Source organism: Toxotes jaculatrix, chromosome 2, assembly GCF_017976425.1.
Source record: "Toxotes jaculatrix isolate fToxJac2 chromosome 2, fToxJac2.pri, whole genome shotgun sequence".
NCBI classification, from domain to species: domain Eukaryota; kingdom Metazoa; phylum Chordata; class Actinopteri; family Toxotidae; genus Toxotes; species Toxotes jaculatrix.
The window spans coordinates 24,847,852-24,870,252 of record NC_054395.1 but is presented as its reverse complement, the minus strand read 5'-3'; the positions used below and the strand labels follow the sequence as shown (position 1 = coordinate 24,870,252).

General features: G+C 42.7%; 2 protein-coding genes across 2 annotated transcripts in view; one reads left to right on the top strand and one right to left on the bottom strand.

Moving 5' to 3' along the window:
- Positions 1-1,157, top strand: LOC121196271 (urotensin-2-like). The gene is made up of 4 exons (XM_041059845.1): positions 1-106; positions 543-668; positions 901-944; positions 1,044-1,157. Exons 1-4 carry the CDS (start codon positions 1-3, stop codon positions 1,155-1,157), a joined length of 390 nt encoding a protein of 129 aa, XP_040915779.1.
- A 5,692-nt stretch (positions 1,158-6,849) lies between these two features.
- camta1a (calmodulin binding transcription activator 1a) overlaps positions 6,850-22,401 on the bottom strand; it is a 272,181-nt gene continuing 256,629 nt past the window's right edge. Inside the window, exons 12-24 of the mRNA XM_041055551.1 lie at positions 14,429-14,625; positions 14,058-14,254; positions 13,871-13,949; positions 13,328-13,676; positions 12,721-13,196; positions 11,784-11,962; positions 11,333-11,576; positions 10,424-10,495; positions 10,230-10,250; positions 9,891-10,090; positions 9,432-9,506; positions 9,011-9,041; positions 6,850-6,882 (exon numbers count right to left, since the gene is read on the bottom strand). Of these exons, the coding sequence (XP_040911485.1) occupies positions 6,850-6,882; positions 9,011-9,041; positions 9,432-9,506; positions 9,891-10,090; positions 10,230-10,250; positions 10,424-10,495; positions 11,333-11,576; positions 11,784-11,962; positions 12,721-13,196; positions 13,328-13,676; positions 13,871-13,949; positions 14,058-14,254; positions 14,429-14,625 (2,153 nt within the window). The remainder of the gene's footprint in view (positions 6,883-9,010; positions 9,042-9,431; positions 9,507-9,890; positions 10,091-10,229; positions 10,251-10,423; positions 10,496-11,332; positions 11,577-11,783; positions 11,963-12,720; positions 13,197-13,327; positions 13,677-13,870; positions 13,950-14,057; positions 14,255-14,428; positions 14,626-22,401) is intronic.

The window sequence follows — 22,401 nt, the reverse complement described above, 5'->3', positions numbered from 1 at the left end:
ATGAAGTGTAACCATCTCCTGTCCTGGGCCTTCCTGCTCGTGGCCTCTGGCCCACTGCTGGCCCACCCCATCACAGAATCAGCTGAGATGCCTTATCCAGGACCCGGTAAGTTGAAAGTAACATCTCCATCATAGCCGTTATTCACAGTTATTTACAAATTCAGTACCTTGATTAGCATTTTTAGAAATAAAACTCAATTTGTGAAGATTAATGGAAGGCACGTTGTGTCCGGAGGCCTTGAAGTAATTACTTTGGAGTCTCAGTGGTGAACACTGACTGTTCTGCCAAAGTTCACACACTTGAACTCTGCTGAATTTCTCTCCCCAAAGAATACAATCAGTTCTTAGTTCAAATAACCAAAAATACAAAAAAGTTATTGCTGTAGAATATGTCATGAAAAAAGTGTTCATCTTACTATGAGTGTTCACAGTTCAGCACAAATAATTACAGAGATGTCTGTAAATAGAAAATGCACTCTGTGTGAATCTATACCTGTCAGCGGCGTGTTTCCAGCTGTGTGTGTTTGTTTGTTCATCCTCAGTATCGGTGGAGGACCGAGGAGTCGGCACCCTGGATGATCTGTCTCTCACTGAGCAAACCTTCCCTCCTCAGGATGGTGCTGGTCTCAGATATTCCACTCTGATATCTGGGGAGATCAACAGAGATGGTAAGAAACATTTGCACTATGCACAGCTGATCATATATTAATGTGCTCATACACAGACTTTTATCCAGGAAAAATCTGCATCCACTCCATAGTGAGGCAGTTGAGAGGAGGTGTGATTGTCACCCCTTCACTTACCCCACTTTTTATTTCTTCAACCTTTATTCTCCCGCTGCCCAAAAGCCGGACGTGCACAGAAATATGGCTGATAGTCTCACATTTTATTTTCTCTCAGGTGTCAGAACAGCAGGCCTGCTTCCTAGGGGGATGAAAAGAGAGGTGGGTTTTCTCAAATGTCATCTGTAATACAGCAAAGAAAAATAAGCTGCATACTGTAAGTAAAATGTCTATAACTAACCACCTTATCGTCTCTTTCAGGTCCTACTGGAGAAGCAAAGTCTCTTAAATCCATTCAGCCACGTCTTCGGCATCCGGAAGCAGTTCAGGAAGAGAGCGGGGAATTCCGAGTGTTTCTGGAAGTACTGCGTCTAAAACTGACAACAGGCATTAATGCTACACACAAGAGACAGGGCTTGCACTAAAACAAAAACCCCTATCTTACACTCACATAGGTACAAAACAAACAGGTACAAGACAAAATCATGCTTGCATACTCACACTCACACACACACTAACATACAAAAGGTATGATTGAGACATGGACTTTAAGATGATTTATTAAGATTACTTTTAAGCTGTGTGAAACTATATTTGTGTACACACATTTCTTAAAAGTCCTCGGTTGACTAATGTATGACCAAATGTCTTTTAGATGTAAAAGTCAAAGGTAATACAGCACCATATGCTGAACAGAAATAAAACCTGTATTATAAAAACTGTATCTGCTAACTGTCTTATGTTGATAAAAGATGCTGTTGAGAAACTGAAGGAAGCTACCCAAACAAAAAGACGTTACAAACTTTAGTTCTCGAGTTTTCTTCATTTTTTCCTTTTTTTATTATTTTACAGCAGAAAGAATATAAAGCATTCAGAAAACATTTTCCATATTTTAAGGGCAATTCAAAACGTTTTGCATGGCTTCAGCAGCTGAAATCTTTTTTTTTTCTTTTTTTTTTTACATATCCATCGAGTCAGTGACGCTTGTACATGCACAATTACAAAAATAAAACTTACAAACAAGAGAAGGGAAGAAAAAGGAGGAAAGCAAAACACATTAGGAGAACCAAGAGGAGATGAAACCTTTGAGGGCAGGGGTTGGGTGTGGAGAAAAATCGGGTCACATAACAGGGAAAGACAGAGAGAAAGACAGCTATAGAGGAGAGGAAAATAGATCTAACACTAGTTCACATGCAAAGTGTCGAGGACCCAAAACTTTCTATCAAAGCAGGGCCTTTTTTTTTCTTCTTGGTTTGGAATTGATGAAAACGTGCAGTTCAGTAAAGGGTGCCATATAATTGCTGTCCATAAACTACTGAATGCTTGTCTTGCAATACTGGCATTTGCATAAGAGTAAGTCGACTACATGTGTCCAATCATTTTAAACTTCACTAGGTCTATAGGTCTCCACAAAATAGTTCTTTATTGCTCTGTGTCCACAAGTGGAATATGTTGTAAAACTGTTTCTGTTCTGTTGTCCTGATGTGCCTACCTTTCTCTGGTTGGGGTGCTTAGGAAAAAGAAGAGGAGGAAAGGCAGATTCCCAGGTCAGTTCACAGAACATCTTGAAATTCATAATACTGTGTACTACTGCAGAGAGCCTATCAGCTAACCTGTCATCCCATTCATAAATGGCAGTAAAACAAGATTTGCAGGTGAACTCTTCATATAATTACACTCTTAATCTTAAATACCCTCTACACTTTGTCACTTAGATAAATTAAAGGCCTAAAGAACCGGCCAGAATTATACTATGATTTGACAGGTTTCTATGAGAGAACGTCAAATCATTTATCTTAATGAGCTATATATAACAGGACTGTATTCAACGGCTCCACCGGTGTCTGCAATGTTCAGCGATACTGAGAGGAAATGGATCATATTTCGTCTTCGCTCATTTTTAAGGACTTCAGTATCGCAGCGGTGAACCTGTCTGTCCTAGATTCTTTACCAGAAAGCACTGCTGAAAAGATTTTCCTTTTTCAATTTCAGCTTCGTCTGCTGTGAATCACGTGTCCTGCTCTGTTTCCTCCTCCCCATTTTGGCACCCTGAGTAAAAATACAGAAGGGAGGTGAACCAGTCCCTCAGCTCGGTGAAGAGCAACGCTGCCCTCACCGCTCAGTGTACAAGTGAAACTGACACCTTGACATGTCTGCATGTGTGCTGTGCGGTGTCTTGTGCATGTGTTTTTGTGTGTATCGTATGTGTCACTTAGTTAATACTTGCTATGTATACTGTCACAATGGTCTCCAACCTTGTCCATTTGTTCCTATTTGAAGTTGGGAGCACACTGATCAAATCTAAATGAATCAAAAAAAAAAAAAAAATACTAAAGAAAACGTCTAAAAAGTTAGAGCTTGCTCTAAAAACAAACCTGTCCTCATGCTTTGCCATGAAAACGTCAGTAGCTACTGAATACTGATCATCGGCTCAATTTGTAGGTATGCCCTCCGGTCACATGCCCTGTGTCTTTCTGAGTTCTGTGACACGTCAAACCAACGCTCATCGTTTTACAGAACAGTAATTCTTTTAACAAGTCTATCTGACTATCGATTCTAGGAAAATAAGCATGCTTTAGGTGCAGTTCTGTCACCCTGTTAACTATTTTACCCATGCAAGCATAATAAATCCCTCTCCTTTTTTGCCACAACACTGCACTGGCTGTGCATTCTAACCACAGACTTGAGGATGAATGCAAGGCAACAAACCCCAGTAGTGGCATTTCTAAATGTGATTCTAACAAGCTGTCCCAGTGCAAAACAGAAAAAAAGAAGGCAGAAAAAAACCAACAAACTTAGCATGTTGACAAGCTGGAGTGCTGCAGTGATACTGGTGTGAACAGGGAACGTCATATAGTGGCTTTGGTGAGTGTAAGGTGATGGTGATCGTGTGTGTTCATGTAGAAGATACAGCACTGAATGTGGGTGACCAAGTTCTCTCAGGTTTTCTCAGCCTCAGGTACATTGTACTCATTCTGACATTAGCTTGGTGTTATCAGGATATGAATAGGCACTTTCTACATAAACACTCAGGAAATAAAGTTTACATATCAGATGAGTGGAAATCAAAACAAAACAAAAACAAACAAATAAAAAAATACAACCAGTCAATCAAGGAAAAAAAAGCTAATTACCTATTTAGCCTAATAATTATTTAACAAACATGACAACACTTCAATAAACAAAACTCAAGTTTTTCAGTGGCACTTGGCTGAATAATCACATCATTACTTGGAGATAGAATACACTTTCTGGTACTTCTGGTAGGAATATATTATAAGAATTAGGCAGCAGCCGACAGGCACCTCTAGACCAGCAGCTCATGTTGTGTTCTCCCTCAGATTGTTTCTGCAGCCCAATCAAAACTGCTATATACAAGACACATCTCAAGCCTCACAATTATAAATGGCACCAGTGCATTACAGTCGTTTTGGCTCACTGACCCTGCATCGAGGTGAATGACAACTTTATATATTTCTTTTTTTTTTATTTTTTATTCTGTTTAGTTTTTCTCTGCTGTCATTCCGGATAGAATCGTTTTAGCACCTTTGACTGTTCATTTTGCAAATGTGTTTTCAGCTGCTTGACCAAGAAATCCAGTCATGTACAGTATGCTACACATGTTCTCCAACCAGACGTCTTTGTTCTTTTGGAATACAAGGTCTATTGAGACACTGGCAGCCTTGATCAAGGAGTTTTTAGTTAAAACATATCGTATTAGGAAAATCTGGTCGCCAGTTAACTACAGGGATTGATAAATCAGTGCTCCTTAAAACATTTAAGGAGGTGAATTCAGTCTTGTACCGTGACAGAGTAATAACGTGGATTGCTTTATAGGGACACCGTGGGCAAGGCTGCCATTTACAATCTTTAAGATCAGACAAGATACCTCATTAACAGATCACATTCCATTGGCAATGACGACAAAAATACAACTTAAACTCTGCTATGGTATATTCAGTGATGGTAAAATGCTTCAGTTATCTGTGGGAATGGTGGAGACATGAGAGACTTAAATGCTTTCTGCTTAAGTATGACCCTTCCTCTGCAAATTGTGTACCTTATTAATCTAGCGATCCTCTGCCAGTTGTGATCTTATGGTCTTTAGTGCTAGTGTGTATTTCACTGTATGATTATCTGTTCTGCAAAAATTAACTTAATTCTCTTCTTAAGCTATATAGCATTCACATACCATGGCACCATTGGCAAAAGATTCTTGGTAGCCCAAAACAAACAAAAGTTAAAAAAAAAAGGGTAAACATAACCGTACTTGTTTTAAGATAATTTTGCAGACTTCTCCTAACTCTAAATACAGTATTTTTTTTTTTACTTTTTCATATTGCAACAATATCATGCTTTAGCAAAATGTTCTTCTCAAGAACAATCAAAATAAAATAAAATACTCTAATAGTGAAATAGTTTTAATTTTACAGAGCATAGCCACTACTGCTTTTGTTGTTTTTTTTTCCCTTTTGACTCTGTTCATACTTTTCATGCACATAGCTCATTTTTATCCCAGGTATTTACACTATATACAAACAATACAACCATACTTCTTAGGCATTCAAAGAAAACTATACAAATATTCAGTTTTTGTCTCGTACCTGTTTTTGACCCATTTTTAATGAATAAAATAATATATTTCTAAAATACAATCCCCTTTGGGTAAATGTTTTTTCCTACGTACTTTCAGCCTTCTTTATATACAGAAATCGCTCAATTGTCAAAAATATGGATTTGTCAAACCCCTATTTTGGGACAAGCTTAGGGACCCCTCAAAGAATCTCTAAGACGTCAAGGCAATGTATGTGATCTTCCCCTCAAGAGCCTTCACAGGCTCTGAAGTTCATTTAAAAAGAACAATAATAACCTGCATGACCATAACCATTACAACACAAAAGAGGCAAGTTCTTTTCTCTTGTTAGGTTTCAGAGGAGCAATCAACTGAAAAAGGCAAAATGAAACCAAAAAAAAAACAAAAAAAAAACAGGACAATACAGGGATAGCTTCATTACTGAGATGGTAGAACGTAAGGAGAAGATGGATATGTGTACCACTGACGTGGAAACAAAAAGAAAATCATAGGATAGGCTGAAAGACTAGACCATAAGCACACAAGCAAAGACTTTTCTTGCCAAGAAGTCATGCATTTCTTCTTGGTAGGATTCATCATCAACATAGAGTCTGAAGATACAGATCATCAATACATTAGACGTGATGGAACAAATACATTGGACAGTATGGAACAAATTCAAGTAATAAAGTGACAATATATACGATAAAGCATAAGGTTTCTTTTTTTTTCAAGAAATGGCAAAAAAGAAATATTTTATCCCCCATCTGCATCTGCATGGTTAGACCCCCAACTACATTCATTTGTAGCTCCACCCGTGTGGGCAGACTGGTGGGGTAGAGCACAGTGGGACAGGAGGGGCTGTTGAGCTAAACTGAATATTATATAACCTACAGCAGTGGATAGAAGTGGGCGTGTGGGTTACCAGTATATTTGGTAAGAAAAAAAAAATCTTTCTTCAAATGAATTAATTGGTCACTTAAAAAAATTATGAAGTACAATTAGAGCCCAGAGTGTTTCTGCATGGTCTCCCCATCCTCTGAGATCCTCTGCAGCAGCCTTAATTTACGTCTCTTCAGGTCCTCACGTGTGACAGACCTCCTCAGGCATGTCCTGCCTTTGCTTTCTTGATCGTCCAGAACCTCTTCATATCCAAAAAAGACAAAGCAATCCATGAAAAAGTGCAAAAAATGCCATGAAGCAAATGTTCTGCACCCCCCCACCCCGACCCTTAGAGTTTATAATCCCGTAGAAGTTGCCACTCTCCGACCAAAATCAAGTCAGTGGAAAGAATAGATATGTGAAAAAAATGCTGTTGTACATGTAATAGTAGTTGAACCAGTAACACTGCAGAAGTAGTAATAATTGCAGTGCTTGCATTGATGTTTTTTTTTTCCATTTCTCTTGTAAAATGTCTCGGGTACAAACGAAAAAAGAAAAGAGGAGTCAGGAGGAGAGTGATGTCACATCGCGAGGGGGCTCTTCTGAGGGGTCTCATGTTCCCTGGCCCTTTTCAATTCTTTCACCCTGGAACACAGACAGAGACAGGTGTCCGTGAACACAACAACAGGACTCGAATAACAAGCTTGTCAAGACACACGCACACAGGCTGAACAGTACCACTGATCATCAGGAACTACGGCTGGTCTGTGAAAGGAAACGTTGGTCAGGATGGAACTGAACTTGCACTTTGGAAAGAACAAAAGGGGATAATTCTTCCACAGTTACAGAATCATTACTATACTGCTTCATTACATTTGGGATAAAATGCACTCTGTAACAAAAATAAATACAAGAAATCTTAAGCCATGAAATGTATTTAATTTTAAATGTTCCAAAACAATAAGGTAATGGTATTATTACAGTTAAAGTTACTTATTTCAAAGTGGCACTTGACATCCTGAGAAACTCTTTTTGCACTTAAGGCATGTGACGCTAGCGTGACTAACTTTGAATACAACAGATGAAGATCAAAATGCAGCGTACAAATGTCCCTCTACATTTTAAAATCTAGTTAGTCAGTAAGAATGACTCATAAAATGTTTATGGTCAGAGGCAGAGGCCCCTTCCTCTTATAAAAACTACAAGAACTAAGAGGTCTTTCAAAACACGTCAACACTGAGAAGAAATTCTCAATTTGCAGGAAAAAAGAAACTGAATATCATGTCTTCACAGACGCATCGTCTGAAAGTTCACAAAGGATTTTACCAGAAGCTGGCGTGTCTCAAGTGTATGAGCAAACAGCGGTCAGCCTGTAGAGCACACGGCTCTCTGTACCCTAAAAACTGATTTTAGCCCATCAACCACCACCATGTTATGGATTTAGCCCTACTCCAACAATTCTTAGCAGAAGGTAAATACTGCAACATTTATGCACTGAAAGTGAGGCAGATGGTAGATGCATGGTTAGATGCCGTGTGCGCACACACACATCATGTGTCTGTGAGTCTGCGTGTTGCACCCTCTCATGCTGAGCTGGTGTACTCCCTGGAGGTATGAATCCATTAAGGCTCTGTGCTGTAGTCCCAGCGGGTGAAGGAACCTACTGTTTGTTTCTTCGCTGTGACCTATATGCTATCACAGCTTCCTAACCTATTATCACAGTATAGCACACAGGGCTGCCATAAGAGGTGGTTAAATCAACAATCTCACCTGCTCTAAAAACACGGTGCCCTAATTAAGGCCCGTATAAAGCAGGTATGGAAAAAAAGTGAACACGTGAAACAGTAAGGAGGTTAAAGATTTGTGAAAATAATCGAATGCTCAAACTTCTTTACATGCTATATATTGTTTGTTTGTAGCTTTGCCCCCATTCAGCTGTTTCCTTTTTGTTTTTATTAATTTGTTTTGTTTTGACGAACCAATATGAGATATTACATCCAACAGTTTGACACAGTTTTAGTAAATGGAAATTAGACGGGATAAGTTCCCCTCGCAGTCTGTTGAGTGGCTAGAAACAGGACACACAGCCAGTCAGACAGACAGACAACTACTTGAGAAACAGCAGGCCCATAGCATGCCTAAAGGTAGAAGAGCAAGGCCCATAGTTGTCACCACTCGACATGCAGCAGAATTAAAACATGATCGAGAAAAAAGCCTCCCGTTCTCTCAAACTGGCTATCTGCATAACCACACAAAACCGAAATAAAAAACAAAACAAAACAAAACAATCATGAACAAAAAAAGTAATTTCCAAGGAGAGAAAGACAGAGATAAAGAGAGTCAGAGAAGTGCCTGTTAAGTGTTGCAGTGACATTGTCATTCATAAGCATTTTGTTAGTTTGAGATAGGTTCTGCTCTAAATCTGAGCTTCTCAGTCCACCTGTGGCTCCAGTTGGCAGCCTTCATGCAAGCAGGCATCAAGCAACAGTGATGGAGAAGGAGGCAGGGTGGGAGGAGGGGTGGGAGAGAGAGAGAGAGAGAGAGAGAGAGAGAGCGAGAGTAAAAGAGAAAATCAGAAAATCAGAGTGAGGGAAGGAAGGAGAGAATGCGAAGGCAGAGACCTCAGGAGGAGATAATTGCATTGTTAAAGAGTAAGAGTGAGAGACAGAGTGGGAGATAAGAGGCATACAAAATAAACAGGGAGAGAGAAAGAGAAAGCGAAAGAGAAAGAGAGTAAGAGAGGCACGAACTGAGTTGCTGAGGCTGCACTCACCCGCTTGAACAGTCTATGGTCCATCAAGGGGCTTGGCATAAACAGCAAAACAATACCAGACAGCTATTAGCACACAGTAGGCACTGTGAAGGAGGGGGCGAGGACAGGTGGGGGCCAAATACAGTGAGGGGGAGGGAGGTGGAGCTTAGGTCTTGGAGACATTTCTAACCACCCAATTTTTCCAGCAAAAGTAAATCAAACATCACAACGAGTAAAAAGAATAGTTGAGAGATGGACACAATTATGAAATTAGTGGTAGTTTCTTCTATGATTTACTGATTAGCTCAGTGGGATATTATTGTTTTAGACCATGAGCCAACCACTGAAGTTTTGTGTTGCCTATGTAAAATTTTGTGTGTGTGTATATATACATATATACATGAGCATGTTAGTACATGTGCCAGTCAGTGTTGGGGTCTACCTGTGGCGACAGCGACGTAGGAACCTCATGATCTTCCTGGCAGCCTGATCCTGCCTCTTTGTGAGAAGACTACCTCTATAAAACACCAGACGGATAATAGTGTCATACTATTCGAAGAGAAACACACATTTCTGTAAACAGGGACTGAAGTCAATATTTATCTTTCAATGAAAAGGTGTTTCAGAACAGAACACAATCATTTTTTGAAATAGGAAAAAAAAAAAAAAGTCATGACTAAGAAGCTGACCTCAGGGTTCCCTCTGTAAATGTGTCTGTCCATAGCTGACTTAAGGACTTAAGGCACCGGCTATCCTTAAACAAGTCCAATAACTTTAATAACTATTGCAATTAATTTTGCAGTAGGTAGTATGACAAAGTGGTATCTTCATTAACCTACTGCCTCTAGCTCTAGATTAGTATATTCCAGTATTTGGCCTTAATACGTGGCTGAGTGTCTACCTCAGTTTGTGCTGCACCAGGGCAGCAGCTGCCCCGCGGTGGTGGGGCTTCAGCCTGCCAAACTCCTTGTAGCTGCGGTAGTATTGCTGAATGAGCACGGCGGCCCTCCTGCTCTGCTGGAACTTCTTCTGTTCGTGGTAGCTGCGAAATTTACTCTGGATAAGGATGGCGGCCTGCGTCATCTTCTTATAAAGTGCATACTGTTGACGAGAACAAAACAATATGTCACGCTTTGCGGTGCCTGAATGCTGCGGTGGTGCTGTGGGGACGAGCTGTGGCGGAGGAACACAATCTGAAGTTTCGCACTGAATTCAGCTGCTGGTAGTGAAAAAGTTTTACCTTCAAGGCTATCCATGTTAGCTTGCAAAAAGAAAAAGGGAAAGATTGTGAATGATGCATTAAGATGCTCTAATACTCACAAAAACTGTGTCCCATAGTTAATTCATAGAGCTGAACTCAAACAAGACTGCAATACACACAAACGAATTCATGTATTATATATGAGGAACACTACAGCACTTTGTGGTGCCTACCTGTTTGTATTTCTTGTAACAACGTTGAATAACAGCAGCAGCTACTTCCTGTTGCTCTCGGAGCGGCCGTCCCTGTTGAAGAGTAGAATGGGATAGGTCAGAGGTCACAGCAGAACCTGCATTTCGCCACAAAGGAAATTAGTTGCTCTGTCAAGTCTCGTTGAGATCTCCTGGTGGCTGGCAAATGAATGCCACCCTGGACTGGCCCCCATGTGAACAGTGGGGAGGAGGAGGTAAGCTGTGGAGCAACAGAGAGCCAAATGTCCACCTCAGTATCAGCTGGCACAAAAGATCACTGTAAACAACAGCGAAAGGTTTGTCATATAGAAACTCATGTAGCTGGGGGTGATGGGGGTAGGGGGGGTAGCAAGTTGAGGAATGGGGTTGGGCACAGGGAAAAGGACAGGTGTGTGGAGAGCTAGTTAAGAACAGGCAGTAGCAGGCTCCAAACACCTAACTGAGAGAGAGAGAGAGACAGACAGAGACAGAGTCAAAGAGAGGAGAACATAAACTTAATTGTGTCTAACTGGAGCAGGGATACAGGGGTCAATGCATCGTTCCTCTAAGCAAGGCCATGCTCTGCTCAAGCCACCTTCCCATGCTGAAACCACAGGGACATATTTGTAAGGTTCTTTGTTTTTGTTGCCATGTGTTTATGAGCAGAGAAACAGAGAATGAGACAGAAATTGAGATAGAAGAATAATATTAAGCGTCACAGTATAACAGTATATCTCCAGACCAAAGATGTTAATGCTCCATAGTTTGGAACCAAATAAAAAGTGAACCCAAAACCCATCTCCCCAAAATCCCAAAACAAAATCATCTAATTACTCCAGTCCAGACAGTACAGCCCTGCCACCGCGGGCTGCACTGCACACAGCATATGGCACCTGAGCACCAGGCCTGTACCTTGTACTTGCGGAAGGCAGTTTGGACTAGGCGTGCAGCCTCATACAGCTCTCTCTGCTCTGGATCTGACAGAGTCAGCTGGGCCAGGTCTCGCTCCACCTTGCTGTTGGAGGCATTGATGAACTCACTCCAGTCAGCTGGGGACGGGAGCGTGGACCTCTCCAGGGGCCCCTCCCTCAGTGGAGACCCACCAGGACTGAGGCTGGGGTTGGACGATGGGGTAAGGGGTTCGTTGTAAAGAGATCTGAGGAAAGAAGGTGACAGAAGTTTTTCACCCTGACAATAAATTGGAAATGCACATATAAATGTGCTCATCACTGTTTTTTTTTTTAACCCCAACAAAGTAGTAACCTTTGTGGACAATACCACGGTGTGTCAAAGCAGGAGAGCACACATACGGTGCAAATACCCACATGCTATCGATGTAATATGCACGTCTGCTGTTCCTTACCGTAGGTGTATGATGCTCGGCAGCTGTTCCACATCTCCTAAGTAGTTGGCCAGCCAGTTCATGGTGTTGCTGACCCCTGACGTGTCTAAGGGCACAGAGTCTGCAGCGGTGAAGTTCTCCCTCTTGATTCTCTCCGGCGTTGCTTCAATGATGTGCTCTGCCAGAGTCATCATGTTTACCTGTTTGGTTGAGACAAACAAAGACGACTGAGGAGAGGACTCGCTTTGTCAAGGTTTCCCACTCTATATATGCATAGTGTATACTATGTTCATGCACTGGTGATGGTACATGGTCTGGACATGAAGGTTTAACTGTTTCACTCTGACACAAAATGTTGGATATAATGTTGATAGTGAGGGTAATGATGAGGAGAGGGATATTGTTGTGGGCTAAAACTTAATCCCACACTTCATCTGTTGGAGGAGTAGTTAAACTGAGATGGATGGCTGGACGAATCACTTGGCTATGGAAGTGGATCAATAGAGAGAGTTTATTATGCATTGATGGTCATTAACAGAGTGCCAGGTTGGCCTGGTGTATATCCCCTACCCACTGCAGAAGGCGGACATAAAAGAGGTGGCATGGACATTTAAATGTCACCTTGCCATGCTTTCTTCACTGGTACTACTTCAAAAGGTGGGGCCACCAAAATATCAATACCACATCTTCCCTCTGATAGTACACATGCTTTATATGAATTTCTGACTATATGTATTTTCTGTGCTGCCAACTGTCTGCTGTATGTTTAGTTCCTGAGCATTGTGTAGTTGTGAGCTCTGCAGCTGTTTTGTGTGGTATATAATTTCGATGATGTAGTTATTTACATCAACAGCAAAATATTTTTGGCCCAAATTAATTCTTTGGCAGTGCTCGTGCCAGCTTCTACATATTTAGCTGACCAAGTACATTGCTGTTTTTTTTTTTTTTTTTTTATCACCTGCAGGTCATCCATCTGTGTGAGACAGTCCTGGTTCTCCAGATCCTCCCGATAGGATAGCAGTTCTGCATCAGCCAATTCTCTGTCTGCCATCACAAGCATGCCTAGCTGTTCCCGCTGACGTAACCGGTTGACCAGTTTCTCCTTCCCCAGGCTGGTGCCTCCACTGACCCCCAGCGCCTTCCTCCCCAAGCCGCTGCTGGAGAAGCTCTCTCTCGAGGTCCATCTGGCTGTCCCTGTGCTGCCTCCTGTAGACAGGCCCTTGTCTGAGCTCAGGCCTTCTGAGGACAGGCTCTTGGGGCTAGAGGACAGCTTGTGGAGCTGTTGCTGCTCCAGGCTCAGAGGAACAGACATGGCCTTGTCAGGCCGAGTCTGAAAGAGTTCTGGGTTGGGTTTATGTTTTTTAGCTAGTGGGAGGTCTCTTTGGCCCTCGCTGCTGTAGTAGTTGGAGGGTTCTGACCTGGGCCTTCTCAAATCTGCAAAAAACAGAACATGTAACAATTAGTTGCATAATACACTAACACAGATTCTGTTTGCCATATACTAATCGAACATGAGGGATCTTCTAATCACGACCTTTCTTCAAAGTGTATGAGATTCTTCTAACCTGGATTGAGGCTGGTGGTGCTGGATGTGGTTGTAGTGGTGGCAGGACCTCCTTTCTTGCCGCTGGGTGCGACTACACTGTCGTTTGCCCAGCTGACCATCCAGCTGTCTGTGGTGGAGGCATCGGGGCCCGGTGAGAAAGACATGCGAGTTGTGGGTGGCAGAGGGGCTGGTGGCTGCTGCTCTTCCCTCTGTAGCTGCTCCAGACATTCAGCCAATTTGGTATGGCCACGGGAGCGGGCAATTGACAGGGGTAAGCGGCCTAGAGAATCTGGGATAGCTAGGGCCCGTCTGTCCCATTTGTACAGGACCACTGCTGCCTCCAGGTGACCAAGGGCACACGCCCACATCTGGAAGGAAAACAGGTGGATAAGAAAAGAAGAGAAATTGAAGAAGCAGATTTTATTACACCAGATTGTTAAAACAAACAAACAAACATCAATCTAGACTAATTACAGGTTTCTCTCACGACAGATAACACAAACTAGGGTTTTCTTGATTACAGCTCATGCTGTTCTAAAGCTGGTAACTTCAGCTCTCTTACCAGAGGTGTGCAGGAGAAGTGATCCACATTCAGAGGGTCCACTTCTAACTCCAAATCAATACTATCAGCATGCTTAGTGCTAGATGGAAGAGAGGAAACAATCAGCAACTCATTGCCATTTGGCGTGGTGCACGCCAATTACAAACCAAAGCACCATTATACAGCATCTAGAGAATTTTGTTCTCACCGCCACTTGATAAGTGTCTGGATGAGGGTGGCGTAGCCCTGGCCCGCAGCCAAGTGAAGGAGTGTCATGCCTCTGAAGGTCTTGGAGTGGATTAAATGTTTGGACTTGGCCCAGCAAGCTCTGCTCATCATCTTCTCACAGACCACCACGACACGGCTCTCGAAGGAGCTGCTCGCTTGCATCTGGCCAGATACACACTCACATACACAAAAGAGCAAGACGTTAGTGGTTGTTCTAAATTTCTCGTTTACAACAAAAATCACTCTTTTCTCAACCACTCAGTAACAACACGGTGTGCTTTCTGTGTACGGTCACATGTACGTTGACTGTCTTAAGGCACAATATATGAGTAGTGTGATGTGGCTTTTTACCTGTGACTGGCTGTTGTTGCCTCCTCCTCCTCCTCCACCTCCTCCGCCTCCTCCCCCTCCGCCACCCCCTGTTCCCCCAGTTCCTCCCCCAGCTCCGCCACTCCCTGCACTGCTCGGCTGCTGGTGACTGGCCATCTCCGCCATCCTCCTCTCCATCTGCTCCAAGCGCTCCAGGATAGACATTCTGAACTGGTTATCTGGGCAAACAGAAGAAGAAGAACACGTCAGCACGCAAGCAGCATCCAGTGTGCAAAAAAAAAAAATGTTTGTCTCTGCTGTTAACAGCACAAACAACCCTGTGTCCTGACAAGATGAATTATCACACAGTATGCACCACAAGCTGCACCAAATATGTTGCTCTGAGCAGCATTAAGGCTGTCGCAGTGACTTGGGGCTTAAGATCATGAAGCATGCAATCAACACAATACACACAAATGTATTAAACTAATTTCAGAGATAATGCAAAGCTGATGGGAAGTTAAATTCCTACTTTCAGCTATAACACACAAAGCCCTAATAATCATTATTAATCTCTCCAGAATGTGAGTGAAAAACAGTCGCATCAATCATCGACTTCATCAAAACAATTGGCTTTACTAGAATAACCTTTAAGGCCCATCAATCATCTGCTAATGCCTCCCATCACTAAACTCCTGCCGCCATCTCTCCTGCGCCACTCGAACACAGCCCCAGCAGGCTAATACATGTTGAATGATTGGCCAATGAGTGGGGGCATGTTAAACGTGTCCACCCTTTCACATAGGGCTTCAGGCACGCTCTGGGGGAGTGTGCAGCTGAAGGCCCTCTACAGCTGATTAAGTACAGACCATTATGGCCAAGGAGTCCGAGCCCACCCACGTACCATGAGCCTGTACGGTAGGAGGACCACAAAGCTGACAGTACTGAATCAATCACAACTTGCACCTATCCAGAGTCCTTGAAAACCCAGCCTGTCCATACATCAAGATGGATGGAGGTGCATAACACTTAGAGTGTTTACACGCTGCTTAGGAGGCAACTACTGCTCTGTACCGTGTCACAGAGGTTTAATGGGCTGTCTCTGCACAAATTTTCAGCCTTGCAACAAGAAAAGCTATTTTCTATGTCAGAAATATAGAACGCGCTGCATAATTCAAGACCAGAGAGAGCAAAGGGCAGAGCAAATGACTTCTAAAGAGTAAACATGTTTTAATTGAAACAAGAACAAAAAATAAACAGGGTGTAGCTGGAAAATTAAGCAAACTGTAAAACTGCCAGGCAGGTTTTGATCTTTGCACAAAATTTGAGTCACTAATATCACAAAGTCCAAACACTTGGAAACACTGCAGTTTGTACATGCTGCAATATGTTCACGTAAGATTATAAGACACAAGGCTCACTGAGACATTTAGGGACACCCCCCCCCCACCCACCCCCCAAACACTCACCTACACACTAAAAAAACAACACTAAACAACAAACATTTATGAGTTTGAGTGTGTGTACACACAGACACACACACATATAAAGTATGCTGTGTATAGACAGTGGAATGGGATGGGCACAGAGAGCACACTGCAGCAGGGAGTATAGAAGACTGCATTAGCATTCCCCATTTAGCCACTATGAGGCCGTTTCTGTGGCAACCTGCTGCCGAGCGGTAACTAGGCGACAGGAACATGGCTGTGTGTGTATGGTCTGCCTGTGTGCTATTGGCTTATTGATGAAGGGGAGGGGAAGGACTCAGAACACCAGCAAAAAATATGGTGAGAGAAAGGCAAACAATGAAAAAAATAGAGTCTATAAATCTTCTTTGCTGTGCTTTTGTGTACACTGCCTTCTCTCTTTTTTTCAGTGTTGACGCCGTAGGTAGGGACCTAATGACTCTAAGTGGGGAGCCTTCACAGCACGACCTGGTGACATTTGCGCTTCATGGTATCTTGGCAGTCCTGGCTCAGGGCTCCGTGGAGAGCTAATGTCACAGTCAATCCTCCTATAAGCCACTGTAAAAAAAAAAAAAGGTCAAGTAACTGCTATCATTGGACAGAAAAACATAATGTCACTGGCTGGTAAATTACTGCTTTCAGTGACAACATGCTGCACCGTGAATAATGGACTTGGAGGACAACATTGAGGTCTCTGCCTTCGATCCCCGTGTGTGTGCTGTAGACTGTGTAAGTGAGCATGCTGTCAGGTCAGCTCCACCATATTGACCAGGCTGGAGAGTTTGTCCAGATTCTAGAGACAGGTGAGGTGAAGAGTTGAGTGCTTGTGTCAAGAGGGGAGTCAGAGGGTTGAGATAGGTCACAGCTCCACAACCTGCTTTGGCACGAGGCTGTGCTCTTCCTCTCCCTCTGGCTTACAGGTGGGGAAAGACGTAGACAGAGAGATGTAGAAAGAGAGAGAGAGAGAGGGGGGGGATAGTTAGCAGTAAGCTGACATGTCTTTGTTCAGACCCAGTGCTGCAGTGTGCTGCAGTGCAGATGATGTCATCTCCACCTGCTGCCTGCTGCTCCAAATGCGATGCACGTCCACTGCAGAGGGAGGATGGGGGTAGAGACGAGTGGGAGGAGAGAGGGAGGAGACGGGGAAGGTGAGCAGCCAAACAGAACTGTAACAACACGGTGACGCTGTAAACGTCCTCCCACTCTCCGGTTTACTCCCTTGTGACGGTGTGTGGCAGCAGACGTGGTCACTCTCACACACTTAGGACAGACTGTGACACGCTGTTTTAAAAAGCAACTGGGTGCAAAAATGAGCACCGCTCATTATATTTTAAAACACTTGAATGAAAGGTGATTAGTCAACTGAAGTGTAAAATTACAGCTGTCAAGACACAAGTATGCCTTCCAAAGCCAGACTACGTTTTCCGTGGATGAGCCCAGTTCCCTCGCTAGTGGAGATTTATTATACATCTTCCTCATGCTTTTGGTGCTGTATTCCCCTGCAGGACTTGGATCCTTGCTAACTGTCCCCATCCAATTTGGATATGAAAAATACAAAAGGAGCGAGAACTCTTCCCTCCCCTGAATAAAAACCTACACTTATTTTCATGCTCTATCAATTCCCTCACACTTCTCTCCACCCGAACTCATCTCTGGTGTGGGTTATCCCGTGGAGTGTTAAGTGGTATCTAGTGAGAGTTATTTTAATGAGAACAGCAAACAGAGTTAAGAGTGAAAGATTTTTTTTTTCCTATACAGTCTGTTACATAACAATTACAGTGCGCCTTTTTGAAATTACAGTGAGTATGTTGCTAAATAACTTGTCTCCCGTTAGAAATGAGAGGAAGATCTCTCACCTCTGGGACAAAAGCCGAGAGAGGACTGGAAAATACCAGGCTTAAGGGTGTTTTGAACTTTTATGACCGATAATCTAAATGAATAATTTTTTTGCTTGCCTTGGCACCAATGCTCATTATGTTAGATTTCTAGTGTTGTCTTTGCGGGACCCACTAAACACTGGCCTGTGACCTCGTCCCGTGATATAGATAAAGAAGTTCGGCTCCATGGGGAAGTTTGGGAAGAGCCATAGCAGCAGCACTGGAACATACTTTCTGCATGATAAAACTAGTGCCTGATCTCTGTAAAGTCCGTAGTGTTTATTAGCGTGTGTTGCTTCTTATTAGCCTCCCTCAAAGGACATGGGTGTCCGCTAAGAGAATCAGAGAGCACAGGGCCTGCAAGATGTGCACTGTATTTCAACCCACACAATGTCAGAGCACTGCCCCATGTGATCTGTCTCATCTCTGGGACATGGCAGCAGCTCCTCGTGAGACAGGTTGACACACACGGATAAGGGAAGGAAGGACAGCGCTGTTTATTGACATGCAATGGAGCACAGTGGGAGTGAGAACAGGCTGAAGGGAGGAAAAAGACTGTAGGAGAGATTACAGGTAAGGACAGGACAAAGATGAAGTGAGATGAAATGAGAGGACAGGAGGAAGGTGGTGTAGAGGGGGAGAAATGAAAGGAAAGGAAAAGGGCATGAGAAAGAGAGAGAGGACACGCCAATGCAGAAGTTGTCACTGAGACAGGCTGGAGAATTCAGTGGCTGGGTCAGGTTAGCGGGCAGCGAAAGGCAGCTTGTCTGTCCCTACTTGGAAATGTCAAGGATGAGGGCAAGAGGAGAACTATTATTGGAGCCCCATTATCTTGGAAACATGTGGGCACTTGTGCACACCAACACCTTTTATTTCCATCCTTGGGCCAGTAAAATACTGAGTTCAAGTACAAGAGGCTTGCTGTACACAATATCAACACACAGCCACAGTCAGTGTCTCGGACAAACAACATATACTGAAACAGTTGTGTGTTAGAACCATGTTCTTCTGATTTTAGATCAAGAAACAGTTCCTCTTTTCTTAATTGTTACCCACTGTATTCCCTATTAAAAAGGCATACTCATCTTTTATCCTGGAATGGCTTATAAACGTATTCATATAGTGAACTTCTGATAGAGTGTGGGAGGACATCTTTAATCCTCACTTCTGAACCTCTGGTTATGTTCATGCCAATCAATTTAGTGCTGGACCTCATTGTGTCTCTACAGCCAGTCAACTTCTCACATGTTCCCCAGCAGAAAGGCTGGAGGCCAGCCTCCCTCTGGGTCTGAGCGTGAGCTGACTGACAGGGGCTGGTATTTGTGACCGTGCAGAGGAAGGGGCCAGGCCATCTGGCAGCCGCCCTCACAGCTGGAACACATGGGTGTCTGCTGATCAAAGGCCGACTTTACTTTGACAATGTGCAAGGGCTGGTTTTGGTTTTGTTCTGTTATTAATTTTTGTTCTCGTTAGCAGATTGATAACAGAAGAATTAAACTGTTCAAATAATAATATTGTATGTGATAGAGACGTCTTTCTTCCGTAGAATCTGTTGTTCTGGCATCAAATCTATTTGAGGATGCCTTCTATCCATAAATCCATCCATCTACTATACTGCTTATCCTGTTCAGGGCTGGGGGGGGGCGGGGCGAGAGGCAGGCTACACCCTGGACAGGTCGTCAATCCATCACAAGGCTAACACACACAAACTGACAAATGCATTCACATTCGCACCTAGGGGTAAATCAGAGTTTCCAATGCACTTAACCTGTGAGTCTTTGGACTGTCAGAGGCAACTGGATCACCTGGAGGAAACCCCCTCAGACACGAGGGGAACATGCAAACCATGCACACAAAAAAACATGAAAAGGCAAATAAAACAACCGCTACAGAGTCACACAGATTTAGTTTAGATTTTTGCCATTTTAATGCTGTAAAACATGTTTGCTGTTTTTCTGTCTGTTAGATGATTCACCCTGTTTTACATGCCCTGCTCCTCACTCCAAAATTATTTTGTCAGTGGGCAAATGTTCTTGTAGCTCCACTGGTCTGGCTTACAACAATTTGCATCCTGTGCACAACAGCAGAATTCCTTCACACAAGGCAGTCAGCTTTGATGTCAACATTTTGATTTCAAGACTAAAAACTGAAGCTACGCCAGCCAGATGCCTGCATCGCTGGCTGGCATATTTCTCTTGCAGTGTATCAACAAATTACAACAGCAACAAGTGGGTAAAACTGTAATATCAGGAAACATTTTGTTCTGCCAGACCATTTCGAATCCCCACTCTTTCCACAGAGAAATAATTTATTCTCTACCATATACTGAAGTTTAATAACGGCAGACAAAGGTCACAGCGAATGAATGATACCCTTCTGTTCTGCCACAAAGGTGAAGCAGCTCTTAACCTACTGGCATTTGCCCAGCTGCATAGGTCAATATGAGTACAGTCTGAATGCTGAATAGATACATTCTGTCACACTGAAGGTAAAATGCCAAGCGTGCACGCCATGGGGATTTACTGTCATCTGCCATCACGCTAATAGAGTGATGCAGTATTGGCTTTTTGTCTTGGACAGTAGGGTAGTTTGATTTTTTTTTATAGGTGTTCAATTGATACAGTAACGACTGCATATCATTAGCTTCCTATTTGCATATACAACAATATACTGCCTGACACATGAGCTGCAGGCAGGAGCGCAAATGAGAGATAAGTAGAGAAATAATTTCAAAGATGAATCAATCTGATATAAAACACCACGGCCCAAGGGACAGGACGTCTCCAAAGCTTTCCATTAATAGTAAGACAACACAGTTAGGCTAAATGCATTCAGAGGATTCTCAGCCTGTTCTCCTTTTTTTTTTTCCTCTCAGTTGTTTTTAACATGGCACTTAGATTCACATCTACAGAGCACTGTAGCAACAACTGTCATTTACAATGAGGACAAACAGGAGAGTGAGCACATATAGAGACATGAGACTTAGAGCCATCTGACCCTTAATGTGACATAAGTTATGCTTGGTGTGAGACTATGTATATTAACCCCACCGTTTTAATTTGGTCTTATGACAGCTCAGAGGGATACAGCTGCACAGCATGAACAGGAACTGAAGCTAAATTTGATAAGCACGTTGGCTGACTGACCCACAAGTGCAGGAAGGAAAGCTAACCACATAATATAAAAGAAACACTTTCACTGGATTATAGTTATTAGTATACAGTACAGTTAGCTGAGAATACCGATAAAACACATTATCCTCTTGCGCTTTAGAGCAGACTGGGTCTTGTTAGGACAAAAGTGGGCAGCGAAATGCATGTTTCAAATCACAGCACTGAGATATTCTGACTGATGCATGACATAATGCAACCAAACGCAAATCACAACCTACAGCTTCAAAACTGACCAATCGAACACCTCTTTGATAGTCCCACCCAGAAGTGCACACAATGATCTTCATAAAGCCAGAACCCATTGCATGACTATTATAGGGAAGCACATTAGATAGACATGGTATTATTATGTCTACCCACTATATCTTTGACTTAAATTGATTATAAAGACACGAATTTGAAGGCTGAATGAATAAAGTTCTCCCACTGTGAGAAAAAATCATAATAATTGAGAAATCAAATTAAGTATTACAGAAATCAATAAGAGTCAGGGGTCCCGATTGAGGTCATTTCAAATTATGAGGGGAACTTGGATTAAGGCATAGAAACATCCAGGAATTATGTGCTCTCTCCAAATGACTCTCTCTCTTTAAATGTTCCCTGTTTCTTTAAACCCTCCAGTCTGGGGTGATCCATCATGTCCAGGTGTAAGCATCCCCACATCAGTGCAGCTGTTACTAGAACTACTACTACTGATATTGCTCCTGTTATTAATATCATGGGTACAGCTACAGCAGTAACACTGTTGTCTCTAACACTGGATAAATGATAACACCGCTGTTATTTTCGATATCATTGGTACGTTACATCTGCTATACCATAAAATAAGGGCTCATATTAGGAACATTTCCACAAATGATAGTACTGAGAGATAAACAGTCGTTACTGTCTAAGGATGAAAATTTGTTTTAATAACTCCTACATCTATCCCCATATACACCTTCATACCCGCGGTATATATACACATATCAGTATAGAATAGACACACTAATCTATAGTGTTCAGTGGGCTGTTTTACTTGGGGCTGCTGTGGCAAAGGGGACAAAACTATTACCAAAGTGAAATATTAGCATTGCTACCCATGCTGCTTCTGCAGCAGGCACACAACTACTGAATGTGCTATGATACTGCTAACACTACTAACACTAGTACAACTAATACACGGTTTTGTGAAGTGAAGTTCAGCCAAGATACAAACTGTTACTACTGCTGCCAAATACACTAAATAACACACTCTGCATTAAAGTGACCACAAAACAGCGTTACCTCGTATTACTACAAGGAATGCGTGTGCATTACACTTATGTGCAACACACAAACGCAGCGGGGTGATTCATGCAACATTTGCAAAACGTAATTTACAAGACTTTGCAACTTTGGTGTTGTTTATTTCACCGTTTTTTTTCTCTCCCAAAGGCTACTATGTGGACAATGCATCTCCTTCTACGCCTTGAATATGGGAAAACTCTAAACTTAACAGACGAGCAACAGGTAGATAA

Bases quoted from the DNA above. Each gene is read 5' to 3' on its own strand.
- LOC121196271 (XM_041059845.1), top strand. From the start codon at position 1: ATGAAGTGTAACCATCTCCTGTCCTGGGCCTTCCTGCTCGTGGCCTCT. The intron at 107-542 runs GTAAGTTGAAAG...GTTCATCCTCAG, and splicing joins GATGCCTTATCCAGGACCCG to TATCGGTGGAGGACCGAGGA. The intron at 669-900 runs GTAAGAAACATT...ATTTTCTCTCAG, and splicing joins TGGGGAGATCAACAGAGATG to GTGTCAGAACAGCAGGCCTG.